Source organism: Artibeus jamaicensis, unplaced genomic scaffold (genome assembly GCF_021234435.1).
Source record: "Artibeus jamaicensis isolate MK-2021 breed Jamaican fruit bat unplaced genomic scaffold, CSHL_Jam_final contig_787, whole genome shotgun sequence".
Classification (NCBI taxonomy): domain Eukaryota; kingdom Metazoa; phylum Chordata; class Mammalia; order Chiroptera; family Phyllostomidae; genus Artibeus; species Artibeus jamaicensis.
In genome coordinates this window covers 5,329,960-5,343,326 of record NW_026521972.1, presented here as the reverse complement: position 1 = coordinate 5,343,326, position 13,367 = coordinate 5,329,960, and the positions used below count along the sequence as shown (strand labels likewise).

Genomic DNA, 13,367 nt, shown 5'->3' with positions numbered 1-13,367 from the left:
CAAGCCCCTATTATATGAAATGTTAAAGGGACTTACCTAAGGAAAAGAAGATGCCCAAAACTATGAACAGTAAAATGACCACAAACTCACAACTATCAATAACTGAAGCTAAAAAAACAAAAAGAGAAACAAACTAAGCAATCAACTAGGATAGGAACAGAATCACAGAAATGGAGATCACATGGAGGGTTATTGGTGGGGAGAGATGGGGTGGGGGAGAATAGGGGAATAAGAAGCATAAATGGTAGGTACAAAATAGACAGGGGGAGGTTAAGAATAGTTTAAGAACTGGAGAAGCCAAAGAACTTATATTTATGACCCATAGACATGAACTAAAGGGAGGGGAAATGCTGGTGGGTGGGGGTATAGGGTGGAGGTGAATAGAGGGGAGAAAAAAATGGGACAACTGTAATAGCATAATCATAAAATATATTTCAAAAGAGAGGAACTGCCTGGGATTCCTGAAGCCCTGTGTCTCCCTCAGCCTCAATCTCTGCTGGGTTTTAGAGCTGGAAGTTATGGGGACTTCTCTCCCTGGCTCTGGAGCCTTAGTATAGGGTTCTGGTGTGGGGCTGGGACCTCTCACTCTTCAGGAGGTCTCTGCAGCTGAGATACTCCTTTCAATTTTTATCCACCAGTTATGGGTACAGGACCATCTCATTCCCTTCTCTGCCTCTCCTACCAATCTTGATGTGGCTAATTCCCTAGTTGTGGGACTTGCACTTAGCCAGATTTCAGGTGTTTCTGAATGTTGGTTGTTCTATAGTTCTGTTGTAATTTTGATGTGGTTGTGGAAGGAGGCAAGTACCGCATTTTCCTGTGCTACCATCTTGCCTGGAAGTCCCAGATTTTCCTTCATCAAGCTTAAAAAGTTTACATTTTTAAAAAAGAAATGATTGATTTAATCTTGTTTTTTGATAGTTTCATAGTAACCCTTGAGAGATCTTAAGTTATCCCACTCATGTTACATCAGGATTGTGGGGGAGGAACAAAAATGTTCCTCTACCCTCAAGATTCTTTTAGCTGGTCTAGTCATCAAATGGACATGAGGCAGATTAGCAAGAGAATATAACCACACCTAATGCACACATATGCGTTGGAACCCCACATACGTGAGAGAGTCAGAGACCCCCATGCAGAAGAAGTTCAAAGACAGAAAGGGGTCAGGCATACACCATCCTGACCTAGGGATGAGGTAATGTACCTTGGAGGCTTCAAAGGGGTCATTGCAGGATGTTAAGAAGAGCAGAGCTCTAGTAAATAGGACTTTGTCCTGTTCTGTAGATAGTAGTTAACGGGAGGGGCCAAAGTTTTTTGAGCCTGAAGCTAAAATTGCCTTAAGCTCAAAGTAACCTGGATACCACTGAGGCACATCTTGGGGTGGTTTATTCTGAATCCCACAGTATCACGTGGTAGAAGATCCCTGGGCCAGCATAGGTGCTAAAGCCGAGGCAGCAAACCACACTTTTTAAATGAGAAGGTATGTTCTGAGTTTTCTTTCATTGTTCTCTGATGTCCCACCATGTGGCTCTGAGTTTAGATGCTTGTTCTCCTTACTTGAGTACTTCTGAGGCCCTTTTTGGACCTAGCAATGAACCCCCCTGGGTCTAGTCTCTAGGGGTCTTCATGGATGACTTGTGAAGCCTCCTCCAGATCTCAGACTCAAGCAGATAATGTAGCTGAAAGACTAAGCCTATCCTTTAGAAAATATGTATTTCTAACTATCCCAAGGTGGGTTTTGATTCTTTAAAGTAATACTAAAAAATAGTCTAATGATGTTAAATGATGGTATCTAGAAACTGCTTTTTTTTTTTTTTTTAGTTGTGAAGAGAGGAAAGTTGGCCTGTAGCAAGGTTTTTTTTTTTTTTAACTTTGGAAACTTAACTGTCTTCTCAAGGGTTTCTCAAGATCACTTGCAACAGAATACTTTGGGTGTCTATTTGAGAAGCATTGGTCTTAACCCATGTTTTAGAGATTTGGCTTTTTTTTTCTTTGAGACAGATACTGAAACTTTGTTCTGCATTTTAGTTTTCTGATAAGCTATTTTAAAATCTCATGGTTTACAGGGTGGATTTCTTCACCGATATCTTGATAAATTTTATTTTATACTTGTGCTACACACTGAAGTTGGAGGACCACCACCTTAGGGAACTGCTTGAACCCCAGAATCTATATTGCAGGTCTTTAGTTCTTTTTTGAATTAATTTCCCATCAGGTCACAAGGGGGAGCTCTGGGATCAGAACAGGAGCAGTAGAAGCTTGTTCTGCAATAATTAGAATTATCTTTAGCTGCAAGGCTGAATAAAAATTTGTGATTTTCTCCTAATGAAACAGAACTGTTAACTAAGCCAGATACTTGGGCTACTTTTGAAGAGAATGTAACTAGCATTTTTGGGGGGCTGTGGAAGCTTTAAATTCTCAAGGAGAGAGAGGAAGGTGCTAACCAGGCAATTGCCTTGAGAAGTCTCTCTGCTGATCAAGAAGCCTCAGCAGCAAGACTGGCAGGTCACAAGGGATTCTACCTACAGGTTAAAGCATCTTGGCCAAGAATGTCAGCAAAGCAGGCAAAGGCAAACGGCAGTAGTAATATCGATTGGGGCTCTGTATCTTGGTAACCTGGGAAAATATCATAAGACGCCCAGCCCTGGGAAAATGAGACTCTTAACAGACAGTGAACGAGGCACGAGAAAGGGGGAACTGTGTGTTCTTTGTATTTCGTGTGGAATTCAGAGAGAGCAGCAAATTAGTAGGGCTGCGAGGGGAAACATCAGCCTGTGTCTGGTCTGGCAAATGCTGCTGGTTTCTCACTCCACAAAGTGCCTGGGGGGTGTGAGACATTTTAGATAAAAACTTAACTGCATGATCCTGTGGTAGATGAAACCCGAGAGCTGGAGTGGACTTTTGAGATTATCTAATGCAGCTTGTACCTGGTCCAAAGAATATATTGCCAACACAACAGAGCTCTGATACCCCCAAATAAATGCCTCTCCAGACTCTGCCGAAAAGGCTTCCCAAACCTCTAATCAGGATCGTAGGTGGTTAGAGGAATCGAAGGTTCTCCTTTTGTGAGGAATAATCAGAGCTAAGCATTGTGCCCGAAGTGCTCTTTCAAAGACGAGAAATGTCTTTTAGTGAAAAGGTTATAAAAAAGGCTTATTAGGAATAGACAGAGGGAAGCGGCTTTACTTTGATGATAGAGATGCATAGCACATTAGAGATCCTCACGTCCAGCCTGTTTACTGGACCCGGTAGGAAACACAGAAGGCACCCACCCTGTCTAGCCGTCTAGCAGCACAGACATGATGGGATGCTTTTCCCACCGTGTCTGTTGTTCTTTCCATTGCCATCGTGTTTTGATCTTTTTGTTTATTGTTTTCTCCAATCCCTTTTAGGCAGAGATTTGCAAAGACGTGTGCTAAGCAGAGGCAAATATCACATTTATCTGGGGTAACTCAGCTGATCTGCGTATCACTGGTGCCTTCTTTTCATGAGTCATCTTTCCTCAAATACAGTCTTCTTGATTAATGTTTCGAGTGAGAGGAAACATGAGCATCCCCAATCTCTCAAAACTTATCAAGATATTTAATTGCTTGGGTAGTTTATAAATCAGTCTAAAGTCATTTTGCCAAAACCTCCTTCACATTCCAGATTCATCTTCATTATAAGTGTAGCCTCTGAGAATATTGTCTGTCAGAAAAGGGATGTTTCACAGTCCTGGTGGTATTCAGTGGTTCCGTGTGCCAGGGCTTATTGCCCAGGCTCTGATTTATAGTCTGTTAGAGTTATTGGATGCTAGTATAGTGTCTTCTTTGGTCTTTGGGGAAGAACTGTGAAAGCCCAAAGTCCATCCATTTTAAGTTGGTAAGAGCAAAAGAGTAATTATTGCTTAAATGAGTTGCTTGTTTTCTTTTCCTTTTTTTCTTAATCCTCACTCAAGGACATGCTTATTGATTTGAGAGAGAAGGGGAGGAAGGGAGAAGGAGAAAGGGAGAGATAATTGTGTCCTGACTTGGGACCAAACCCGCAACCTAGGTATGTGCCCTGACCAGGAATGGAATTCATGACCTTTTGGTTTGTGGGATGACACACTAACCAAGTGAGCCATACCTGCCAGGGCAATTCCTTGTTTTCTTTTTCCTCTGTACTATTTATGGACAAGTAATAGATATCTAAATCTGTATAAGTTAACTTTAAAAAGGCAATAGAACTGCAAAGATTAAAACCAAATATTGTCATAACTTTAAAATGTAAGGAGATATATAAAGGCATTATGCGCAGGGAAAGCAATGAAAACTTGCTCTGATCAAGAACCAGGAAAACTTTAATACAGAATTATTAAAATTATACAATTCAGATACTTATGAGTAATCTTAACACATGATACAAAAGATCACAGAACAGTCATAAAAGTTTAAGATCAATTTTGAAATAAGGTCGCTAAAGTTTGCCAGGTATTTTTTACACTGCAGAAAATACAGAGTCGACAGATAAAAAGAACTAGGGTGTGCCCATTAATGTAGTTGGTACCAGGTCTTGGTCAGGTGCTGACATTTGGTTATTAGTCCCAGGCAGTCTTTTGAAAGGGAGGTTTTTGCAGGAGACTCGTAGAACTTTAGATCCCTGGATCTAAGAGCTGTGGGTCAAAATACCTTATGTTCAAGCCCGGTCGAAAGTGATCTATGCTCTTCAGTCTCAGTGCGAACATGATTGGAGCAAGATGCAAGTGCCCTGTATGGACCCCGCGCAAGAGGGGTTTCTGCCAATGACAGGGCATCGTCAGCAGAGAAAGGCTGGCCTTTCTGAGATGCCAAAGCTGCGAGAGTCACTAGCAGCAGGTCAGAGAACATCACCCCTCCCAGAGGATGTCAGTCTTTAGACCCCCAAGACTGGGAACCTCAAGAAACCTACCAAAACCCCACACAAAAGAAGCTCAGCAACATTCGTGCCCTACCACCGAAGCAGAAGTGTTCTAGGTGTGCAAGGCTGTGGCCTTTCCTCCCAGCATCCTGAAACTAACTCTGGGAGGATCAGAAATGTACTGACAACATAGATGGATTTGTTTTAATTTTGGATTTTGAACAGAGCTTAGGCAAAACAATTTTACACCGCTTTATCAACTACCCCAACAATTTAATTTTCACTTCCTAAAAATAGTTTTATTTTTATTGTATTTTTCTATTACCATCAATCCCCCTTATGCTCCTTTTCACCTCTGCCCACACCCCAACCCTGCAATCCCCACCCTGTTGTCCATGTCCATGAGTCCTTTTTCTTTTTTGCTTGATCCCTATACCTCCACCCCACTCCCCACAGAGCTTTCATCCTGCTCTCTATCTATGAGTCTGTCTCTTTTTTGCTTGTTGGTTCAGTTTGTTCACTGGATTCCACACATGCGTGAAATCACATGGTATTTATTTATACAGTGGAATACTACTCAGCCATAAAAAAGAAGAAAATTTAACCCTTCATGACAGCATGGATGGACTTGTAGAACATTGGCTAAGTGAAATAAGCCAACTTATCCCAACAATTAATGATAGGTTGAGTATTAAGTCATAGTGGTTCCAAAGAAAAAAATTCTTCTCCACAAGTTTTTAATATGAATGAAGTAGAGTTCACTTTAAGTAAAATGATTCATTTAAAAGAGGACACTAATAACTCATAGTTCAGCCCAGTTGTACCTCCAGGTAATGCATTATGTTTTAGAGTCCAAGACACCACTTCTTAAAAAAAATTAATCTGAATTCTTACATGTTGCCAGTGCTGCCCTGCCTGGTAAGACAATCCCCAAAGCAAAATAAACTGGAAAGCCTCCTTTTCACTTATCAATAAAACCAAAACAACCAGTTTCAGCTGGTTGTCTTTTCCATGTAAAATGGTCTCTGCCTGCAGTTCACAGCACACCCAGTCATCCTGTAGGGCTCTGGTCTTGCACGCCTCAGCCGTCTGTGACTTTGTCCTGTCTCTCAACATTTACTTTCTGCTTTCTCTGATGACCATGTGGACCAACAGTTGTAAAAGAAGCACAGTGAGTGATACTTCTAAAGAGATGGGGGTCGGGGGCAAAGACGGTGGGGACTCAGGTCATCCAACAGAAAAGCGTTTTTACATATTTGGCCATAAAGCATTTATTGATTTAGTACTCACTTTTTTGTTCTTTTCTTAGTAGGAGAAAATATTTTTCTTGCATCTTTCTTTCTATTTTCATTTTATGTGTAAGCACTGTCAAAATTGTTCCTGCTTTATATACCCTAGTTTCATAGGTAAGGCCTGAATCAAACTGTGAAACTTACGTTTATGACAGAGTCAAATTTGAATATTCCCCACTTTAAATGATTCATTGGGTTAAAAGAATTAAAGAATTGATTCTAAATTAAACTGCTTTTATCCTGAGAGTTTCTTTTAAAAAGTGAAGTCTACCAAGGAAGTGCAATGAATCATTGTAGTATTTTGACACCTCCTGGCAGCTTATAAATGACATCAATGTCTTGATTTTCTTTTCTGTTCCTGTAGCTCTACCAATTTTTTAGAAAATGATGCGCATGGGTAATAGTGTTTTATATTTTGCAGTGCTTTAAACTTTCCAAAGGCATTCTCTCATTTTATTCTTTATAACCACCCCAGGAAAGCGCACATTCTGCTTTTGACAAATTATGAAAATGAGAAGGTGAGAGCATTGAGTTACTTATGAAAAACACACAATCAGTTGAAAGTCCAATTAGAATTTCAACCTAAGCCTCTCTCCAGAGCTTTCTGTGACTTTGATTAATTTTCTTTTTTTTTTATTTGGGTTTTTTATTCTCAAACTCTAGCAGACTTACACTTTTATTTTCCCCAAATAAACAGTACCCTCACCCCTTTACAAATTCTCTGTGTTGGAAAGAAAAAAACAGAAAACAATTCGGGGAGGAGAGATTTGTGTGGGAAAGCATATTGGGTAATATTTGCTAAATGATCAGAAAAGTGTAATTATTTTTAAAGTTGCAAGTCATTGTTAAGAAAATAATAATTGTATTCTTGAAGGACTTTTCTAAACAGTTACCCAATTTTTTCCCAATTTTGGATTGTTTTTACTGATCTGGAAGGTAGACATTAGGAGTAATTTTTAAAATTGACTTTGTTTTCACCTATTGCATTTACTGTTAATTTTTTTGTTTATTAGTCTGAATATATTTATTACTCTGCTTTTCCAAACAGAGGGATTCAGAGTTCAGCCATTTTTCCAAAGAATCACTGTTCACCATTGTTCTTAGCTCTGACAATAGTGGGCCTCCGTCTCTGCAGCATGTTATAAAGAACTTGGCTTTTACTTACATTTCCCCTGTGCTCATTTAGTCTGTAGCACATAGACACTTTGGGAAGGTGGTTATGTAAAAATGCAGTCAATTTTTAGAAATTTTTGTGTTCACATTCTAGGGTAACATAATATATTTAATTAACAAAGAGTATGAAATTTTACCTTTTTGGTAGAATGAAAATGATAGCTTTGACATTTGAAGTCTTAAAAAGGGGTATCGTTTGGATTCTCCCTGTTATTCTGTGTCTGTCTTTTTGTTACTCAGTGTTTCTGGACACCCATGCTCAGCCCCAGCTAAGGTCTGAAGAAGGTTTGCAGGGTAATGCCTTGTATTTATATGGTTTGATTTAAGGGAAGTGTAGTATACAAATTAAGAGAACAATATTTTCTGAGTTTCACTGAATCAATAAACAAAACAATCATTCCCAGTAGGAATTGTCCAAATGCCTTCTTATTTCATTCAGTAAGAATTCTGTACACAGTCGCAGCAGGTTAATTTTTGGACCATGTTGTGTTTATCTGCTCTTAAAATGCAAGTGCCAAGTTGACAATAATAGGGCCCCCACCCCCCAGAAAGCAGAGTTTCAAAAAAATCTCCATTTGGCCCCTGCCTGCTGGTTGCACCTGTGTCTGAACTTCATCCAGCATCGCTCAGTGATCAGTGGAACCACATCTTGGCGGAAGTCATCCTGTCAGGCAAAGAAAACCCAGGACTGCAAAACATTTGCATCACTGAGCTGTGTGTTGCCCTGGTGGTGGTTTTGTTTGCTTTCTCACTTAGGCAATTTTGTTTTCCTGTCATTTTGCACCTTCTTCAGACCGTGGTCCTGTGTATCATTCTATTACCTAAAGCACCTTGCCTATGCAGATTCCCTTAAACAGAAATTGCAGCCTTCCATTACCACCTCGAGCCTACCTGGGTACCTACTGCTCGCTCCTGGCCTTACTCTTGAAGCTCCAGCTACAAAACCCACTTGTAATTTCTTCCCACTTCATCTATCCTTTTATCCCATTGGCAGAAATTCTCTTGCCTTCTTCCCTCCTATGCTGGCTAACTCCTACTATTCTAGAATATTTAAGATTTGGTTTGGGCATCACTTCTACCAAGAAACCTTCCCAGATAATTTTTTTTGTCATTATCTGTGCCGGTCTCTCCTTTAATTTTTTAAAAAATAGCTTTATAGAAAGGTAATTCACATACCATTACAATTCGCTAATTTAAACTATCTAATTTAATGGTTATTTTGTATTTTGGTCTGTGCAAACATCACCATAGTCAATTTTAGAACATTTCATTTCCTCAGAAAGAAAGCCCATAGCCTTTATCTATCATCTCCATATATCCCAACCCCCACTCCAGCTCTAAGCAACCACTAACCAACTTTCTGTTTATAGATTTCCCTATTATGGACTTTAAAATGAGTAACATCACATAAAATATGGAATTTTTTGATTGGCTTCTTTCAATGTAATATTTTTGAGGTTCACACAAGCTGGGACATATATTAGTAATGCATTCTTCTTTATTGCTGTTATACAGCATTTTGTTTATGCATTCACCCCGTCTTAATGTTGATGGATATTTCAGTTGTTTCTGCATTTTGGCTGTTCTGATTAATGCTTCTATGAACATTCATGTACAGATTTTTTGTGTATGTGAACACATTTTCATTTCTCTTGAGTATTTACTTAGAAGTGGAATTGCTATATCATAAGGTAACTTCCTGTTTAATTGTCTGAGAAACTACCAGAGTCTCCCAAAGCACCTTCCCCATTTTATATTCCTATCAGCAGTATGTAAGGGTTCTAGTTTCCCCTCATCCTTACAACACTTGTTATTACCTGTCTTTTTGATTCTAGCCATCCTAGTAGGTGCAAAGTGCTATCTCATTGTGGTTTTTGTCTCCTTAAGATTATTATTTTTTGTATATTTCCTAAGTATCCACATATTGCATCTCGGTATGCACACACACACAAGTTGAGTGCACTTGTTGAATGTGTTACTAAAGCTGTCATTTTTGTTGTTTTTCACTTTTCACTTCAGCAAGTGTCCGGCAGGTACCTGTGATGGTTGTACATTCTACTTCCTGTGGGAGAGCGCTGAGGCTTGCCCTCTGTGCACGGAGCACGACTTTCATGAGATCGAGGGAGCCTGTAAGAGAGGGTTGCAGGTGAGGAGCCAACCCGTCGAAGCAGAACTGTGTCATTGCAGATGTAATTATCAGTTGAACATTGCTTGCATCATAGAAACTTGGATTCGAGGGCAGGGCTAAAGCTTATAGTTCACTTAACGTGACATTCATGTTTGTTTAAAATCATATTTGGTAGTGAAACTCCCATATGCTGAGGTAGCTGAATATGTACACCGAGAGTGGAAAAAGGAATTATGGCAAGGGAGTTGTGGGATTCTACCTGGATTATAAAGAAATGATATCATTAAACCAAGATATGATTCTGTAATGCAGTCATAGGTATAATTAAAGTGGGGATGGATAACCAACTCACCACAAGAAGTGTCTCTAAGAATAAAGCATATATATGTATAATTGAGATCCTATTCTACATTTTCTCTTCATTCCTGTTTGCTTATCTGCTTTTTTAAATAAAATTGGGGTTCAAATATATTTTTGTTTACTATTTATATTTATTTCCTTTGTCATTTAAACTTTTTTTTGAAAAACGTGGTTTTTAGTTATTGACAGATGTTCATATATACATGTATATATGTATAAAATTTGGAATTTAACAATTCTCCTGTTATTAGACAGTTGAGAAAAATTGAAAAAAATCTTTTTGTTTTCAATCATAACTCTGTAAATGAACATTCATTTTGGGAATTTGATTATTGCCTTAGAATTCATTACTATAAAGAGAGGAACTGGATTCTAAGAGATGGACACTTCAAAGGTTCTTGATACCTGTTACTAAGTCACTTTGGTTCTATCAGTTTGCACTTCTACTAGTGTTTGAGAGTGCCTACTTCACTGCACCAACCTTCAGTCATCTCGTATGAAAAACACAAACTTTTCTTCCATTAGACCACTTATTGACTACCTCCCCTCTCCACACTCTGCTGAAATGACAGTAAAGAAGCACATATGACCTTAAATCAATACCAGTGTGGAACCTTATTGGAGAGTAAGCGGTAGCAGATCAGAGGTTCCAAAGACCTTTCTGAGAGCCAGAAGGTAGACGGGGCAGGACTGAGCTTCAGGTCAGCAAGCAGTAGGCTCATGGTCAAAGGAAAGCCTTCCCAGGCTTCTGTAATGGTCAGGCTGAAGGGCGGGAGAGTGAGAAGTCAGAATGCCCCACCCAATCCCATGCATTCAAGCATATTTGGAAGAAGTAGTGTTCACCTCTAGGGGAAAGAAACTCCACAGAGAACAATTCTCTAAATGGCTATTTTTCAAACTTTAATGATAGTGAACCTGTAGTAAGAAATAATGTTGTCCATCAAACCTAACTAGTCCACACGCCCAAACTCAGACATGCCTAAAAATAAGATTGTTTCGTGGAACAATACTTCTGTTTATATTTAATGATAAAGTATAAGCATAACATTAATATAAAATATTTTAATAACTTCATATAAAAATGGGGAAGTCCCCAGACATTCAACACTAAAACAAATACTCGAAAATATTTTACTTAATTCATCAAGTGTGCTTACCTGTAGACAGCTCATTCCAGTTTAGAGCTCTCAAAGATGGCATGGCTCACACATCTGATGACTACTGAGCCAGTTTCCTCTTGCATTTTTAAGTAGGTCAAGGGTAAGAAGTCCAAGTTCACAGAAATGGTGTCTTTTAAGTCCTCACAATAATAATAATGATATACTTATAATGCTTCACAGTGGAAATTCATCTTTACCTTTTCTCTAAAATTGTGATAAACTTACTAGAATAAATGAAAAACGAAGATGCATTCCCTTCTTTGTCTACCAAGTTTAGTTTAAGAGTTTTGAAAAGCTAAGCTACCTTTTACTCAAATATTCTTTAATATTTAATATTTCTATTTATGTAATAATTTGAGGTTTAAGACAGTGAGGTGGTATCAGTTTCTCTAATTTTATCTCATTCAAACTGTCTTCATTGAAAAAAATTCTGTTCACATGTTATAAAAATATTAAGAGCAGATAGTTACAAGGTGATTTTAAAATATTGTTTTGACCTTATGAACAATATCTTTTGGAACACTTTGATGTATTTGACATGTTGATATATATTATTACCCCCCTTATTTCCAATTTAATTTGAGAAATACCCAAATCAGTTACATACACCATTTTGTCATCCTTAGATGCCAATTTTGAAAGTATCTGCCAAATGAGATTAAGCTTCAGCTGGAAAAATATGAAATGCCATTTGTAAGCCCATGTATCTTGCTTGGTGTATTCCATTGCAACAATAAACAGATGGGTGTGATGCACTGAGTGGGTGTTTTTACCTCCAACCTCTGAATAAAATGTTTCAGAAACTCTGCTCTTCCATGAGCTTTATATACTGCAAAGGGTAGCTTTCACTATGTTTTCCATTATGTCCATGGCCAACGGTGGATTTCTTTGGATGCTGAAGTGTTCTGGTAGGGAAAAAAAAACATTGCAAAATATACGCTATGGGTATCTTTTAAGCTTTAAATAATTCCGCTGTATTTCTGCTCTAGTTCTTGCTCCATCCTTTGTAATTTTTCGTTTTGTATTTCACTTCCCCAATTCTGTAAATACATCAAATCCAGATGTGTACAAAGTTAAAAATCACACACCACAGTTCCTTCACATATAGCTGATATAAGCTTAAAGAGTTACATAACATGTAATAAAAGTCCTTAGCAAATTGGATTACCAAAATCTATACCAGGTTCTAAGGATGTATTAAGTATTACTTCTAAATGTCAGACAGTAGTAAAGATTTGAAGAGATGACTGTGTGATCATTAAAAGGAATGTTTTTAAATTTAGCATCAAATTAATCTCACTCTGTTCACAAAATCTCCCTACATGCTGGAAAATAATTTTTTTCAGCTGCGTTGTCAGTCATTTTATTATTTGCCAATGACATGTGACTGAATGAAGGGATAAGTCTTCTTAATTAATAGAGTGACTAAGAAATATATAAAAGGACTAAGTTATAGATGACTAAGAAATTTTGCCAATAGCTGGATTTTTTTTTGGTCTGACAATTTGAGGAGTGTATTGAAAAGTTAAGTATACTAGATTTACAAGTATCTTTTTACTTTAAAAAATTTAGTGCTTTTTTAAAAAATAAAACTCATTAGAGCTTACTATTTTCACTGTTGGACATTTAATAAAACTGTATAAACTCTTCTACAGTCTGTTTTCTTGTTGGAATGCACTTCAGATGAAGTCAACATTTGCTGACTTGGGTTAAATTTTTGTGTTAATTGTCATTATACTTAGAGATGCAGCAGTTCAGCTTGAATATGCCTCTTCATTTCTCACCTCATCTTTTTTATAAAATTGTGGCCAATTTTAAAAGTAATTTATTCACACTAAGTTTAATGACAATGTTACAATTATTATGCACTAAAAAATTTTTAATGTTAATGTCCTTTTTCTAATCCTCACCTAGTTAGTAAGTGTATTGATTTTAGAGAGAAAGGAGGGGAAGGAAAGAGGGAAGGAGAGAGGAGTGAGAGAGAGACAGAGAGAGAGAGAGAGAGAAACATCCATGTGAGACACACATCCATTGGTTGCCTCCTGTATGCATCCCAACCGAGGACTGCACCTACAACCTAGGTAGTGCCCTGAACACAAATCAAATCCACATCCTTTTGGTGTATGGAACATCCCTCCAAATAACTGAGCCACCTGGCCAGGGCTTAATGTACTTTTTAAAAATACATTCTGAAAGTTCTTATCCAGAATTTAGTTGAAACTTTTTCTCAAAGTAAAAAACAATTCTGTGTATCAGTCATTTCATGACTAACTGCAGAAATTTGTGCATGAATATAAAATCATATTAAACATTCTGGTGTTATCCTTGTGTTAGGATGTTGATAAGTGCCATCGTACACCAGAAAATTTAATGAGACACCATGAGTAAATAATTTAA

General features: G+C 37.9%; 1 protein-coding gene across 1 annotated transcript in view; it reads left to right on the top strand.

Moving 5' to 3' along the window:
• ELAPOR2 (endosome-lysosome associated apoptosis and autophagy regulator family member 2) overlaps positions 1–13,367 on the top strand; it is a 188,037-nt gene that overhangs the window by 154,779 nt on the left and 19,891 nt on the right. The window contains exon 19 of the mRNA XM_053672815.1: positions 9,342–9,468. Within this exon, the coding sequence (XP_053528790.1) occupies positions 9,342–9,468 (127 nt within the window). The remainder of the gene's footprint in view (positions 1–9,341; positions 9,469–13,367) is intronic.